Source organism: Pezoporus flaviventris, unplaced genomic scaffold (assembly GCF_033815535.1).
Source record: "Pezoporus flaviventris isolate CSIRO_AGI_PZ_B2104156 unplaced genomic scaffold, CSIRO_AGI_Pfla_v1 ptg000141l, whole genome shotgun sequence".
Classification (NCBI taxonomy): domain Eukaryota; kingdom Metazoa; phylum Chordata; class Aves; order Psittaciformes; family Psittacidae; genus Pezoporus; species Pezoporus flaviventris.
Window position 1 is genome coordinate 36,976 of NW_026892689.1, and position 14,922 is coordinate 51,897.

General features: G+C 41.7%; 1 protein-coding gene and 1 long non-coding RNA gene across 6 annotated transcripts in view; both read right to left on the reverse strand.

Moving 5' to 3' along the window:
• RHOBTB3 (Rho related BTB domain containing 3) overlaps nucleotides 1-7,612 on the reverse strand; it is a 32,576-nt gene extending 24,964 nt beyond the window's left edge. For 4 of the 5 annotated variants that reach the window (XM_061479064.1, XM_061479065.1, XM_061479062.1 and 1 more), the window contains exons 1-3: nucleotides 5,006-5,212; nucleotides 3,787-4,152; nucleotides 3,335-3,551 (exon numbers count right to left, since the gene is read on the reverse strand). In XM_061479064.1, the coding sequence (XP_061335048.1) occupies nucleotides 3,335-3,551; nucleotides 3,787-3,788 (219 nt within the window). In that variant the 5' untranslated portion in view covers nucleotides 3,789-4,152; nucleotides 5,006-5,212. Of the gene's footprint in view, nucleotides 1-3,334; nucleotides 3,552-3,786; nucleotides 4,153-5,005; nucleotides 5,213-6,727 lie in introns of those variants that run through there. The other variant, XM_061479063.1, reaches the window with a different exon arrangement.
• Nucleotides 7,613-10,552: 2,940 nt separating this feature from the next.
• Nucleotides 10,553-13,035, reverse strand: LOC133282797 (uncharacterized). Its single transcript, XR_009747710.1, has 2 exons — nucleotides 12,430-13,035; nucleotides 10,553-10,846 (listed from the first exon to the last, which is right to left on the reverse strand). It is a non-coding gene; the product is annotated as an uncharacterized LOC133282797 (long non-coding RNA).
• Nucleotides 13,036-14,922: the final 1,887 nt, after the last annotated feature.

A 14,922-nucleotide genomic window follows, 5' to 3' on the forward strand; every position in this document is an offset into this window, starting at 1 on the left:
AAGAAAGATACATTTGCCACCAGATATGACAAATTCTGCCTGCACTTTTTCTTTGGTTTTCGCTTGTACATTTGCAGAAGCACAACAAAATTTAGAATGCTGCAAACTACGCACGAGCCAATATAATGGCAACTGAGTCTCGAAGACTGTCAAATCTGATATAGATTGCTAAATAAAGCAACCTTTTGCAAAGGAAATCTTAAAATTCATCTTGCATCTTTACTCCTTTTAAGTTACTAGCTCCTATACTGAAGTTTATCCCCAACCCCAAATTAGAAAATCTGGGATATGATAGTTCAATATGCTTTATGAGAGCCCAACTTGAGCATGCATTAGCAACTAGTCAGCTAATAAGATCACAATATTCACCATGGATGTTAGTACACACGTATGTTTTCCCTAGTTCTTTGTATCTTCTCCCATCTTAGGTCTGCACTTTTTGTCAAAACATTTTCCAGCCATGTGAATCACAAGAACATGCGTCCTGTGCATGTGAGAGATACCAGCACACAGCTTTGCAAGAGCAGTGAAGGACACAGTGGGCCATAGTGATATACCTAGTGACTGACACATGAAGATCAGTGTAGTTTTGGGAACAGTGGCATTTTCCCCCAGATTTTGAAAGGTATGCTCTACCCCTATCTCTACGATCCTGTTTCATCTGCATGAATAACACCCTCCCTAAATTCAGCACTTCCATCCTGCACCCAGCAACTGCCATGAGAAAGAGTTTTCACAACATGCTGATGCTGTTTTACACGTTGGCAAATATGATTTTATCGGTGTCATTTCCAAGCCAAGCAATAACAAAGAATATAGTAACTGCACAGGCAGTTAAAATATTTATGGAGATATGAAAGCAGCAGTCTCACAGCAGGCTGGAAACACCATTCCCCTGTGTCTGTCTGTAACATTTGATAGGCATTGCCTTGGGTAGTCATGCCCAAGAAGCCTTGCTTCCTAGCTCTGCAGTTTGGCAGCCACCTTCATTCACCTTCAGCTTATAAAATACCACACTCCCATGGCAGCACTGCTGCTCTCTACCGGTCATGTGCCCAAAAGGACAATCTCACCACAGCAGGGTTGACCATATGGTCCAGACCCTCCAAGTTTCCAAAAACCATTAGTACACTGGCACTGAAGGCTGTTGGAAAACTTTAATGCAGCCATCTGAGATACACAGTACATAGTAAGATATCCTATAACATAATAAATCAGGAATACCAGGAAGACACCTGAGCTGTTGACCTGTCCTTCAGACTCACAAAGCTGAGCAGTGTCCCAGCTTGGAGAAACATGGAGCAGAGGACTGAAGCATGAGCAAATCCACCCTGTACCACATTTTGTCTTACTGAAGCGTCCCTCCTTGCACTGGGGATCTCTACTTGATAGACTTGCAGAGGACTGAAGCATGAGCAAATCCACCCTGTACCACATTTTGTCTTACTGAAGCGTCCCTCCTTGCACTGGGGATCTCTACTTGATAGACTTGCATCCATGCTGCTTTTCCAGACTGAGCTGTAGAGGACAACAACAGCTGAGCACCCTTGAGTTTGGAGATTCAAAGCTACCAGTGTGCCATTACCAAGTTTATGTCTAGGACTGGCTTGCCTTAATCATGTGAATTTAATCTGGATGAGATACAAATCTCATTTAAATGCAAATCTGCCTTTATGTTACACTCACATGATATAGGCGGAAATAATGCAAGGCCCACCACACCACCACCTCTATGTTTCAGTAACTTGCAGCAAGAATCCTTTTCTATGAAGAAAAGTCAATTACTTGAGGCAGTGTCAGCTAACACTCTGAAATTCTTGTACCATCTCCCCAGGCTACCAGACGAACAGTCCTGAAAGGACAACCCTGACATAACAAACCTCAAACATCCAGACTCTGGAAAACAATCTTGTTCCACCTAACCACAGCAAGAAGGCAGCTTCACTCAGAATGAATAATGTCCTCTACTCCATGTACCTGAGAAGTCTTCTACTAAGTAAAACATGCCAATTATTCCTCATCATTCCCAGTAACCTCCTGCCCTCCTTTAGCTGAGAGAAGAAAAGCACAAGAGACCTCAGAAACATATATGAGGCCCCAGACAATACCAAGCTAGCTGTTCAAGGGCAAAAATGATAAGTTCTCCAGAACTAAAGAACCCTGTTTTGTAGAAGAGCAAATGCAAATGTAAAAACATGAAAACACATGAACTGTGTCTCCAGTGCAGGTTCCTTCTTCCCCTTCTCCAGCTATCCCTGCTCACCTTCTCACCCTCCAATCCTCTGAAACACCCTGTTGAAGTCATACTGCCTTAATTTATATTCAGGAGCTTTAACTCATTGCTGCGCTCCAATGACTTCAGCAAACTGCATGTGCAGGTCACATGTAGCTTCAAAGACTAAACCCAGGATCCCTCAGTCCATCTGAACCAGTGTCAGGAAAGTGCAGCTGACAAAAAAGCGTGCGAAGCACAGAGCAGAAGGGTAGCTATTGAGTTTTAAGATTACAAACTGTATGTATTTCTGGAACTATTGTGATTCCTGGAGATCCCCAAAACAGTTTCCCTTGCAGGACAGCAAAAATCAAACTTAAGGATAGAATTATGGAGCTGAAACTTACTATTGTTGTAATTTCTAAAAGCTGCTAAGCTTTATTTTTTTTAAGGCTACTAAGTAGTCATTAAATATGTTTTAATTCAGATTACCAGTATCATTTCTTACACATTGATCTGCTCATATTCATAACTAATGTCTCCTACCTACTAATGAACGTGCTAACAACTTGGAACAGTGCCAAAATCCACTTTATTTACCTTCAAATAAAGGAAATAATGTTAAAATGTGATATTTTTTTTCATAACAGAAGTAAAATGACTCCATACGCGGTTTTTTACAAGATATCAAGTCTTCTAATAAGTTATTTTTCAAAGCCAGAAAACTAACTGCCTTTTCATTTTTAGAGAAAAAAAAATATATATATGTTTTGTTTTATTGTTTATCAGTATTTGAAGGGAGTTCTTGTGATGAAGTGTCACAAAAAGGAGGTTCTTGTTTGCCTCCGGATTATCTTCAATAAAGTTTTCACTCAATAGCACAGCTGAAAATACCACCTTCCTGCAGAGGAGGTGGGCAGCAGCTTGTTAATGAGAAACCTTCTGCAGCACCTATGACTTTGCATCATTTGCTGGCTTATGCTTTATGTGCTTTTGTTATTTGGAATAATTACAATGTGAATAAAATCTGTCAATAAAAAAAGAAAAATTAAGATATATTTTCATCCTATTAAAACAGCTTACAGTTAACTCCAGTTGAAAAGACAGAGACTGATCTCTTACCCAGACAGGACAGTCGCGTACCACCAGTCTGACGTTTCCAAACACAGAGGCTTGGTACTCAGTAAAACCTGGGTTTCCAACGTGACTGGCAGACAAGCTGCAGTCAATCTCAGAAATGAGAGCGCTTCTCCTGAGATAGCTCCATATCAGGCTTGGCTGTTGATTGTCCTCAGAAGGCCCATCTCTTTCATTCCCAAAGGCTGCAATATTAACCGACCTAAAATAAAGACAAAGCTGCATTAGCAAACACAAAGCGCACGGATGAAAAAAACCAAACCCTTAAGTCAAAACTAACAGATCAATCCTTCAGAATCCTCTTCCCTCCTTAGATTTTAACACCCCCACACACCCCCTCCCCTTCCTCCGTAATCAACAGCAAAACACATACATGATCTCAACTCCAACAGCAGCATGAGAGCAAAGCAGAAAAGAAACCTGGAAATGCTGCTTACATTACAAATCCCCAGCTGGCTTGGATTTGTATTTGTTGGCGTCCACGCTCCGCCTCGCTGCTGTGACCTCCAAAGCTCTTGCTGTGTTCCCTCGCCTGCAACCAGCCTGGCTAACTTAGTGCCTGCCGTGCGCAGCGAGGGGCTCCAGCCGCACGCCAGATGCGCGGCGGCAGCAGCAGCAGCAGCAGCAGCAGCGGCAGCGGCAGCAGTATGAGCAGCCCAGGCAGCAGTGGCTGTGTCGTTCAGCAGCTGTGGGGAAACTCGAAGCCTAAGTGCGAGCGTCCAGCCGGGCAGTCACGGCCATCACATCATGACGTCGGTAAGCAGGAGCGCAGCACACGCGACGGGCAGAGCAAGCTGACGTTGCTGCGGAGCCAACGCTGAGCAGCTGGGTCAGCAGAGGCAAACAGAGGCGCTTGACCAGAGTGGTAAGGCAGTGCTTGCCTTCCAGGCTCCTGCAGGAGAAGGACCAACGTCATGACACTGAGTCGCTGCCACAGCTCCTCTGTGCTATTAGGAGAGACCAGCACCGAGGGACTGTCACAGTGGAAGAAGAAAGCAGTGTGAAGACCCTCAGTTAAAGTATTTAAACTTCTTGTTGTCAAATAACATCTATCTTTTCAAAATCAGGTTGACAATTTCTGAAATGCCATGTGGATTTTTTAGCATACACGTGATGGTTAAAGCACTGTTTTCAAAATGGACACTCTGTAATTAAAATAAAATGAACACAAATACCTGAGACCAAATCCATCCTGCAATGGCATGTTCTCTGTCAGAAAACACTTGCACATTAGAGTAAAAAAACCCAACAAAACAGAGTAAAAATATTTTAGGTATCCTAAATGATAAGTAAACGCTCCCTATTATGTGAACACATGGTGCTGTTAATCCCCCAGGCAAGAACTCAGGCAACACCGGTCTTAACATGATTGTCAACAGAGTGATTAACAGACCTTTTCCTGCAAGAGTCCATACTCTGAGAAAGATACTATTCCAAAATGGAAAAATGTGGGAGGTGACAACTGATGCAACTGCCAAAGTTTTATGCCAAGAGTGTATTGACTGGCTGAACCATTTTTAGAAATCATAAACATTAATACATATTTTATGCTAATCATCTCAAATAGTATTTATATTTTTTATTACAAATTTTACAGGGCCTACTGAAAAAAAATCCAGCCAAACATAAAGCAAACCAAACAAACAGATAATTTACCAACAGTTTTGTTTCCCTGTTTTTCATCACATGCCAGCTTCTTCTGCTTTTCAATCTAGCTTTCCTTAGAAAGCTAAGATGACAGGTAGAGGTTTTCTTTCTGTTTCCCTCCTAGAAAAAGAAGAAGTTTGAATATTTAAATTCAAACTTGTAGTGGTTTAGCTGTTGAAAATGAGGAAACCTTTGAGAGAAATGTTCTTTACAATACTAGTGTAGCTAAATAAGCAAATAAATATACACACACATATACACATGCATATGTTTACATACTTGGATTGGAACTAGGTGATCTGCAAGGTCTCTTCCAACACAAACAATTCTGATTCTGTGATACGTATACACATGCAGTCTTGCACACAACACACAGAAAATACAGGCTGGTAAATGAGGCAGCTGTAGTGAGAAGTGACTCAATTAACACAATTAGCATAGCTCCAATTAGCATAGCTTAGTCTTTGCTGTGGACCTAGTTCTGCCCAAGTGTATGAGGCAGAGATGGAGGGTGGCAGAAAACACTGGCTTTCATTTCACTCCTTCCTTGAACCACCTGGGAAACTAATTAGAACTGCTGGAAACATGAACCTTGGCAAATTATGCAGATGGTGAATGTGGCACTCATCTCACCTTGCGAACAGCACCTAAAGGTAACAGACTGAAACACCACAGTGTTTTAGTAACTCTTCAGCCATCAAATTCGAAATAACATTTAAAAGGTAAGCACTAAAACTGGATGAAAGTGCCATCTGTTCTTCTGTGGAAGTAGGTCTGTAACCCCATTTCTCTCTGCATTGCTGAGGGACTGTGTAATACATTTCAAACAAACAAGCAAAAAGTAGAAAAGAAAATGAGTTTATTTTTGCAGGGTGATAAACCTCAGGAACAGAGAAGTTTCTTGGCACCCCTATCTAGATGCATTCTGCAAGTTACATGGGCACTTAAAGGGAAAGCCATAAAGATCCATTTAAAGGAGAGATGAAGATTATAGAGGATTGCTTGGCACCCCTCTTTGGCAAACTGGAAGTCAAATATCCTGTATCAACAAACTTTTCAGCCAGCAGGCAGTTCCCATTGCTGCTGACATACAAAGACAAAACCGCAGTAAAGGGAGTCTTTGACAGCGTTCAGAAAAAAAAGGCATACTTAGCCTCACACATTTTACACTGTGACATTATTATTTTGTTTCAAGTTATCTCTATGGAAGCTTTCTAGCTAGTATCTCAGATAGGCAATGAAAACAAATATGCAGTCTTTGCTGACAAAAGGGTAATGACATTTTTCATGGCAAAGAAATAACTGCAGCCAAGTCCAGGAGGAAGGTTTTTTTTAAACTTGTGGAAGCTGTAGCCTTACTTGCACTGATTCACATGTGACTAACTGGCCCATATTTTCAGGACAGTGTGGGAGTTCAGTGCACTTGGATTCAAAGCTGTTGCCAAGCACACTCATTAGCTGACTCTGCATGTCAGCAGAGCTGCTGCTGATGTGATGAACAAGTTTAGGTGCATGAGAAACTCACTGCTTCTGATGTGACTACATCCTGTCCTTCACTGTTCTTCCTTTTCTTACACCAGCTTTCAGCCCAAAACCCAACTTCTCATCCCATCTTGCGGCAACTTAGGTTCTTTACAAACTTAATCAGCTTTGCAAAAAGCTTCTCAAAGGCTTTTTGAAAATGCAAGAGGATTATTATGCCCACACGACCCCCTGTATCGGCATACTTACTGCCCTTCCTCCAAATGTCGATTATGCCAGACTTCACTGGAACCTCTCCACCACCTTCACAACAGATTGTGTTCTCCATACGTCCCTTGATTTCAGTTTCTATCACAGACTGTATGATCTCACGAGGAATGGCAGCCAGTCCTATCATTTTGGCATTCCTCTGGCCCCACTAAAGCAGTTTTTGAACGTATTGGTAGCCTCTGATGGCTGGGTCACTCAACCTCCAGTGATAGAGACCCAGCTCTGTGGTTTCTGATACGAGTTTCTGAGGAACTCTCTTGTAAATGTTATCTACTCCTGACCACTTATTCACATCTACTGTAACTGTTTTTTATTTACTTTCAGGTCAAGTAATGTAATATCAGCCCAATATTGAATCAAAAATATGAAGAAGGTGGAAAATGATCTGATGGGAGGAGAAGAAGAAAGACAAATGACACTTCTAATATTTAAAGCACTGCTTAAGTGGTTTATTATGTGGCTTATTAGTATGCTTACATTTCAGTGTTTGTAGCAGAACAGAGCTATGGAAGCAAAAACTGAATTGTGGAAAGCCCCTAATACTGTGAGGGTGAGCCACAGATTACCAGAAACCAGCTCTGTTGCTGCAGAAGTCCAGCACAAGGGCTGCCCTCCAGGCCTGCTGCCCTCAGCAGTGAAGACAACAAAGTCCTGTATATCAGAAGGGCCCCATCTGGTGCTTACATGCTTCAACCTGCTGCACAAATGAAGGATTAAAAATTCAACATGCTGCAGAAGACACCCTGTTCATACTGGCAAGAATCCCCATCTGTGGTTGTACAGCTGCACCTTGTAATTCTCATGTCATTGTTTAACAAGTGTTGTTAGTTTCACTAGAACACAAGCCAAAGGATTAAAAAAACAACCAAAACCAAGCTATCACCCTGAGGTGGATGCGGACCATTATGTCATGCAGAGGAGCACCATCCCCACCCCAGCCTGCCCCGGTTCTCCATACCAAGGCTTGTTGGCTTGGCCTGTGGCTGAAGCTGAGCTGCAGGAGAGGTGGGCATGCAGCAAGCGCCAAGGGGAATGGTGGAGGGGCAGGTGCTCCCACCAGAGAGCAGGGAAAGGTCTCTCCTGAGGTGGCATGGCCAGACATATGACCAAACCACCCTACAGGTCTCTGTTTGCCTATCTCCTTCCACAATGTATTTGGAGAGGTTGTGTGCCTGCCTGGGCAAGAGATGCTCCTGTAGCTTGGTGTAGGGGAGGGATGGCATATGCTCAGCATGTTTTGAAAGTTCTGGGCTATTTTAATCCACTTTATGATCCCCTGGATAAGTGCTTAAGACCGAGTGACCCAGTGCATCAATTCTACAGGGAGAAGTGCCTCAAACTACTTAATGGGGTCCTGCAGAAGCTCTGACCTTTGCCTGCCCAAAGTTCTGTTCTGTAATGTATACAGTTTCTAACTTTTCTTTACTAAAAATATATTGCAAGAGTGTGGGTAGCATTCATTACAACAGGTAAATGAAAACAATCTAATAATGTTGGTTAAACACGCGATTTAATATGCATTTTAAGAAGAGAAAATTAAAGAACGAAGATTATACCCGGAGATACAAATGTCTACCATATCCTATATGGATATAAACAACAGTTACTCACCTATCAAATTTGTAAGTTCTCAACAAGTCATAAATAACACATCATCAGGAGTAAGTTTCCTGCTTAAAATTACATTCTAACCCTTTTTATACAACTGCAGCTCTCCAGAATTAAAAGATAGAGCACATTGTTCATCAGGTCCTTATACAGATGTCAAACATCTTCCAAGTGGCCACTGGATGGCCATGATCATATTTTAAAATACGATTTCAGTTTCCAAATATCCAAAGTTCCATTTCAGTGCTAGACTTTAAATTGGCTGTTTTTTACTATTTATTTTCCTGACTTCCACTTTCTTATTTTCCCTTCTGTTATGATTTCACTGCTATTTAATACTCGTTCTAGCTCCCAACCTCCTTTGCTGTCCACATACCTGTAACTACAGGGAGGTATATCAAAGCAGCAAGAGAGAATGATCTGTGTGTGGTAACTGAATGTTTTTTATGGATTTGAATATTGTCCTTCCTGCTTTCACCATAACAGAAAATCACTTGATTTTACTCTCACAGTCTCTTGCATTCCCCTGCACTCTGACATTTCTCATACCAGAACAGAAGCCCACTCTCAGAAGGTATTTGGCTGCTCAGGAGCCTTTCCTGGGCGACAAATGTGCATGCGATGTAAGAAATGGCACGTGATAAAAGGACATAAATGAAAGTGTCTTTATAAACAGATTATTTTTGAGAACAGAAGCCAGTGAATGACGACTTTCCTGCCTCCAGCCCCAGGTATGTAATATATAGTCACAGAAGGGTTCAGGTTTCAGCTGCTGTCTCTGAAGGAGCATTAATTGAGGTCTCACTACTGAACAGCTTATCTTTACAAAACTAGGAGGAATTTAGTATCTTCAAGGTTTTTCCACCATAAGTCTAAGGGCTGACAGGTGGATGGTAGGGACAATGTGACTTTCTTAAGCGTTGATTCCTCTGGAAGCAAAGCTGGCAATCACTCCCTCTGAAGGGGAGGGAAATAGAAATACCCAGCACTCTGTAATTTTTATTTTCACAGTGTTGCCTTGGTATAGTTTTGGTGTTGGTTGGTTTTTGGTTTTTGGTGGTGTTTTTTTTTTTGTTTATTTATTTGTTGTTTAGTTTGAAGTGCACATCTGCACTAAATGCCTCACCTGTGAAATCACTGAGGCAGACCAGAACAAATTTTGTAAGTTTTCCAGCAGAAAGTTTTCAATAAAAAAGCTGGCATTTTATAAAAATAAGAAAAACCAGCTCTCCAAATGAAAAATGAAACCTTGATTTAATCCACAAGTCAGCACGGAATTTTCATGCTTCACTTTGAGGTAAATAAAACCACAAATTACCTTGTATTTGCTGCTGGTCTAGAGTTTGCGCAGATATAAACAGACTGATTTGTACTAAGTATTTTCTGGTAACTAGCTTTAGTGTCTAATGCTTTATTATTAGTATTGTAGTGGCAAGAAAAATGAGAGCAAAAGATCAGGCTGGTCAGTATGAAAGAAGGTCTGCTCAGAAACAATCAGGATTAGGGTCTGAATTTTTCATATTTCAAATAAAGACCACTTACAGAAAAGAGCAAGAAGAGGATTTTTCCTGTATTATAACAATATATGACTCTTGATACTGCAGAAAAAATAAATAACTGCTAAATAGTTTAAGTTACTGGCAAGTAACTGCAAAGAGAGCTGTTTGCACTGAATGAAAAGAACACACATGCAAGTTACACATCAGGTTTGTTTTCCACTTAGTGTCTACAAAGTCCTAGCAAACCTTGCAATAAGTAAATTGTTTAAACTTCCTTTTTGACTTGTGTTTTTTTTTTTTTTCCATGGCAGGTGTGCTGCTTTTTTAATGGAAGTAAATGCTTTATGCATTTCCCTCTGCTTCTATTAACCTCATAGTAAAACATTATGTCTTGTTAATATAAAAGAATGAAATTTTGTCTGAATTTCATAAATCTTCTTTCCCCCTTTCTTAGAAGTTAACTTTTTCTGTACTTAAGCATAAATGAGAACGAAGTTGGTATTGTTCATATTCATAAGCTGCTACAGATGAGGACTCACTTCCCAGTTTAAAACTGAAGACAGAAAGAGCATATGACAAACAGCATCATTTTTATTATGGCAGAAGAGTTTAAAAAAACCCTAAACATAAATGGAACTTATATGAAAAGTTCTGGTCTTTAAAAGTATTTTCCACTACCAGTAAAAACGTTTTTAGCAATTGGAAATTGAGCTGTCAGCAAGGTGATGAATTAGTATATAGAAATATTTTGTGACACGTATCTAAAGATTGCTAAATGGGATTAAATTATTTTTAATCTTATTTTGGTACATTCATGGTTTAATATGTACTTCTCTGCTAGAGAACATATTTTAAAATCCACTCCTTTTAGCTCTTTAATTTCTGACCAAGAGGAGCTTGAAACAGCCAGTCAGTAAGTGCAACAATCTGATAATATCACCCACAAAATTTATGTGTACAGGTTTTTTGCTTTGTTGGGTTTTTTTTTTTCCTTTCTTTTGTGTTTTTTTTCTCTGAGTCCATGAACCATGGCACATGAAAAACAACAAGGGTTGGGGTTAAAGGCAATATAGCTATGGGAGACATTACTGTGGGGATCTGTTAAAGACCCCCTGACCCGCTGGCCATCAGATTTGAGAAATCATGGTAGTCAGGTGAAGTTCCCGATGACTGGAAAAAGGGAAATATAACCCCCATTTTCAAGAAGGGGAAAATGGATGACCCAGGGACTTACAGACCAGTCAGTCTCACCTCTGTGCCTGGCAAAATCTTGGAGCAGATTCTCCTGGAAGGCATGCTAAGGCACATGAAAAGCAACAAGGTGCTTGGTGACAGCCAGCATGGCTTCACTAAGGGGAAATCCTGCCTGACCAATTTGGTGGCCTTCTATGATGGGGCTACAGAACTGATGGACAGGGGTAGAGCAGTTGATGTCATCTACCTGGACTTGTGTAAAGCGTTCGACACTGTCCCACACGACATCCTTGTCTCTAAATTGGAGAGACATCAATTTGATGGATGGACCACTCGGTGGATAAAGAACTGGCTGGATGGCTGCACGCAAAGAGTTGTGGTCAATGGCTCAATGTCCAGCTGGAAACCAGTAACAAGTGGTGTTCCTCAGCGATTGGTGTTGGGACCGGTCTTGTGTAACATCTTCATCGCTGACATGGACAGTGGGATTGAGTGCACCCTCAGCAAGTTTGCCAATGACACCAAGCTGTGTGGTTTGGTTGATACGCTGGAGGGAAGGAATGCCATCCAGAGGGATCTTGACATGCTTGTGAGGTGGGCTGATGCCAACCTCATGAAGTTTAACCATGCCAAGTGCAGGGTCCTACACCTGAGTGGGAGCAATCCCAGGCACAGCTACAGGCTGGGCAGAGAAGAGATTCAGAGCAGCTCTGTGGACAAGGACTTCAGGGTGTTGGTTGGTGAGAAAACATGAGCAGGCTTCAGTGTGCGCTCGCAGCCCAGAAAGCCAACCGTATCCTGGGCTGCATCAAAAGGAGCGTGACCAGCAGGTCGAAGGAGGTGATCCTGCCCCTCTACTCTGCTCTTGTGAGACCTCACCTGGAGTATTGTGTGCAGTTCTGGTGTCCTCAACATAAAAAGGACATGGAACTGTTGGAACAAGTCCAAAGAAGGGCCACGAGGATGATCAGGGGACTGGAGCACCTCCCGTATGAAGAGAGGCTGTGAAAGTTGGGGCTGTTCAGCCTGGAGAAGAGAAGGCTGCGTGGAGACCTCATAGCAGCCTTCCAGTATCTGAAGGGGGCCTATAGGGATGCTGGGGAGGGACTCTTCATTAGGGACTGTAGTGATGGGACAAGGGGTAACGGGTTAAAACTTAAACAGGGGAGGTTTAGATTGGATATAAGGAGGAAATTCTTTCCTTTTAGGGTGGTGAGGCACTGGAATGGGTTGCCCAGGGAGGTTGCGAATGCTCCATCCCTGGCAGCGTTCAAGGCTAGGTTGGACAAAGCCTTAGGTGGCATGTTTTAGTGTGAGGTTTCCCTGCCCATGGCAGGGGGGTTGGAACTAGATGATCTTAAGGTCCTTTCCAACCCTAACTATTCCATGATTCTATGAACATTCACCAGCCACCTTTTCGTTTTCTCTGTAGCGCTTTAATTCTCTCATTACACTCCAGATTAAGAAGAACTGAGGGTGTAGTCTCAAATCTATCACCAAGGTCATAGCACAGGGTTGGGATAGCAACTATGACCAGATAGCATTAAAAAGGTTCTTGTCTCAAAACTAAGTTGCCACTTCCACCTTGAGTGAATGAATTCACCACAGATGGGAAAAATTTGTAGCTAATCTGAAAGATTCTTTTCCTTACTAGAATTCTTAAATAAATTTAGGCAATTTACTTTAAACAAATATTAATGGGCAGTGACTGACTCTATATTTCTCATTTTCTTCGCACTTTATGCTGTGATTCATTTAAGTATGGAGTGTTTACCTGGAACAACCCCTGAAGAAAGCTGTTTTTTCACATGAAAGAGCTGTATGTTGTTACGTACTCAGAAAAAAAGAACAACAAAAAAAGTAATCCCAGACAAGTTTTCAGTATCTCAGTTCAGAGATATCGGACTGGACCTGAAGTTAAGAAACACCATTTATGTTAATTTTTTGCCCCATTTGCCAGGAATAATTGAGATCATTATCCTTCGATCTTGCATCTTGACTGAAGGCATCATCTCTCAGCTACCTTATTTGCCGTTCAGCATGTGCTGAAGCCTAGCAGCTAGAGCTTTATGTACAGAGGTTTGTATAATATGCATCTTATATGCATAAGAATGTACTTAGCTCCTCTCAATCCAAATTAAAACCTAGGTACCATTCCCAGGGACCATGCAGTATTGTGCCAAAACCCTGTCTCAGCAGAGAAAGCCCCACCTTCAGCAGAGCAGGATGTAGCTACAGTCAGATATGTGTGCTGTTAGGTGGATTAAAAATGATCTTGCAAAGAGTGAGAGCTGCTTGTTTTGGAAACATAGTTTGAAATAAACACCTGAGGTTTCCTGGCTGTTGGGCACCTTCCCTCCACTGTTCCATTTCCTTGACTGGAAGGGAACCTTGGAGGTGGGTGATACATGAAAGACCTTGACAGTGATTTCATTAGCGATATTAATTCTTTATTAATGTGTATGTTGCTCCGGAGGTACAGAGATGACATTGCAAAAGCCTGGTTTATGTTCAACACCGGGAGTTTGTCAGTGATCCCAAGATGAAGTTGCATTTTTTATTTTATCCAGAAAAACTTTGACAAAATAAACTGATACTCTCACTCTTCCTACCCATTCCCAGGTCCAACCCAGCCTGGCCATGCAGCAATCAACAGTGGTTTGCAAAATACTCTGATCAAAGTCATCTACGGAATGGGCATAGACCATCCACGTGCACTTCTAGCTTTTGCTGGCAACCACCTGAACCACAGCAGCTATTGCATGAACCACGAACTTCTCATGGAGGTGAGGATTTCATTAGCAATCAGTAATAGTCTGTAAAGGAATACACTGTCCCTTCGGGTGCTGACCACAGCTGTAGAGTGATGGGTGAGCCCTGCAGAGCCAGGCACAGGGAGGATTCTGGAGCTTTCTCACAAGCAGAACTATATGTGTATGAAATGGCTAAATATGTCATTGCTTAAGTAATGGAAAAGCTAGTTACCACAAAGTGCACAACAGCTGCCCTTTGCAAGGGGCAGCAACTACAAGCTGTGTCACTTATCTAGAATCTCAGGAAGGAGATTTAGAACAGCTCCAGTTTTGTCATTTTTGAACTTAAAAAGAGAAGAAATCCAGTTAATTTTGTTTAGCACAAAGGAATGTCTGGATTCCTTCCTGTTTCCATTTTGCCCTGGGGAAATATGGGGAGAATTTGGGCAAATGCCAAAACCATGTTTAATATTACTTTTGTTTCACTTTCAGAACTTACACTGAGAAATACTCATCAATATATACCAAAACTAGGGAACATTTTAAACGTTACTTTCTGCTTCAGTTTCAAAACTATGAAGTGCAGGTAATATTATTCACCAAGGAACTGACTGATAGAAGTTGAAAATGTGGGCTATATGAGGCAATGTTATTGACTTACTCTATTTTTCTCTATGAACTTTCTCAGAAAGGATTCTTCCATGCTGCACAACATGGAAAAATTGTGTTCATAGAAATGAACAGGTAATTACTGCTAAAGCTTGCATTGTCCAAATTAGGGAAGGAAAGTCTATTCAGATAAGAGATCAACACAGAAGCAGCACACGTTTTTGAATGCCAGAATATTTTGTCTGTATAGTTAATCAGTTATCAGTTATTAAAAAACAGAAATGGAAAAAGTAACCAGGATGCCTCAGAAGGAGCTGGAGCAGGAAGACCCCGCTGGTTGAATCTGCTGTGGGACTGGCTCTGCCACAGCACTGCTAGCAAAAGGCAGGCTCCTCAAACATATTCCCTCACCCCACACATCACCACAGGCTGAAGTACCTCTCCGGCTATATTATTTCATTCCCGATCCCCTGTCTTCTCCAGTAACCTTCAAAACAGCTGCCAAGCCAAG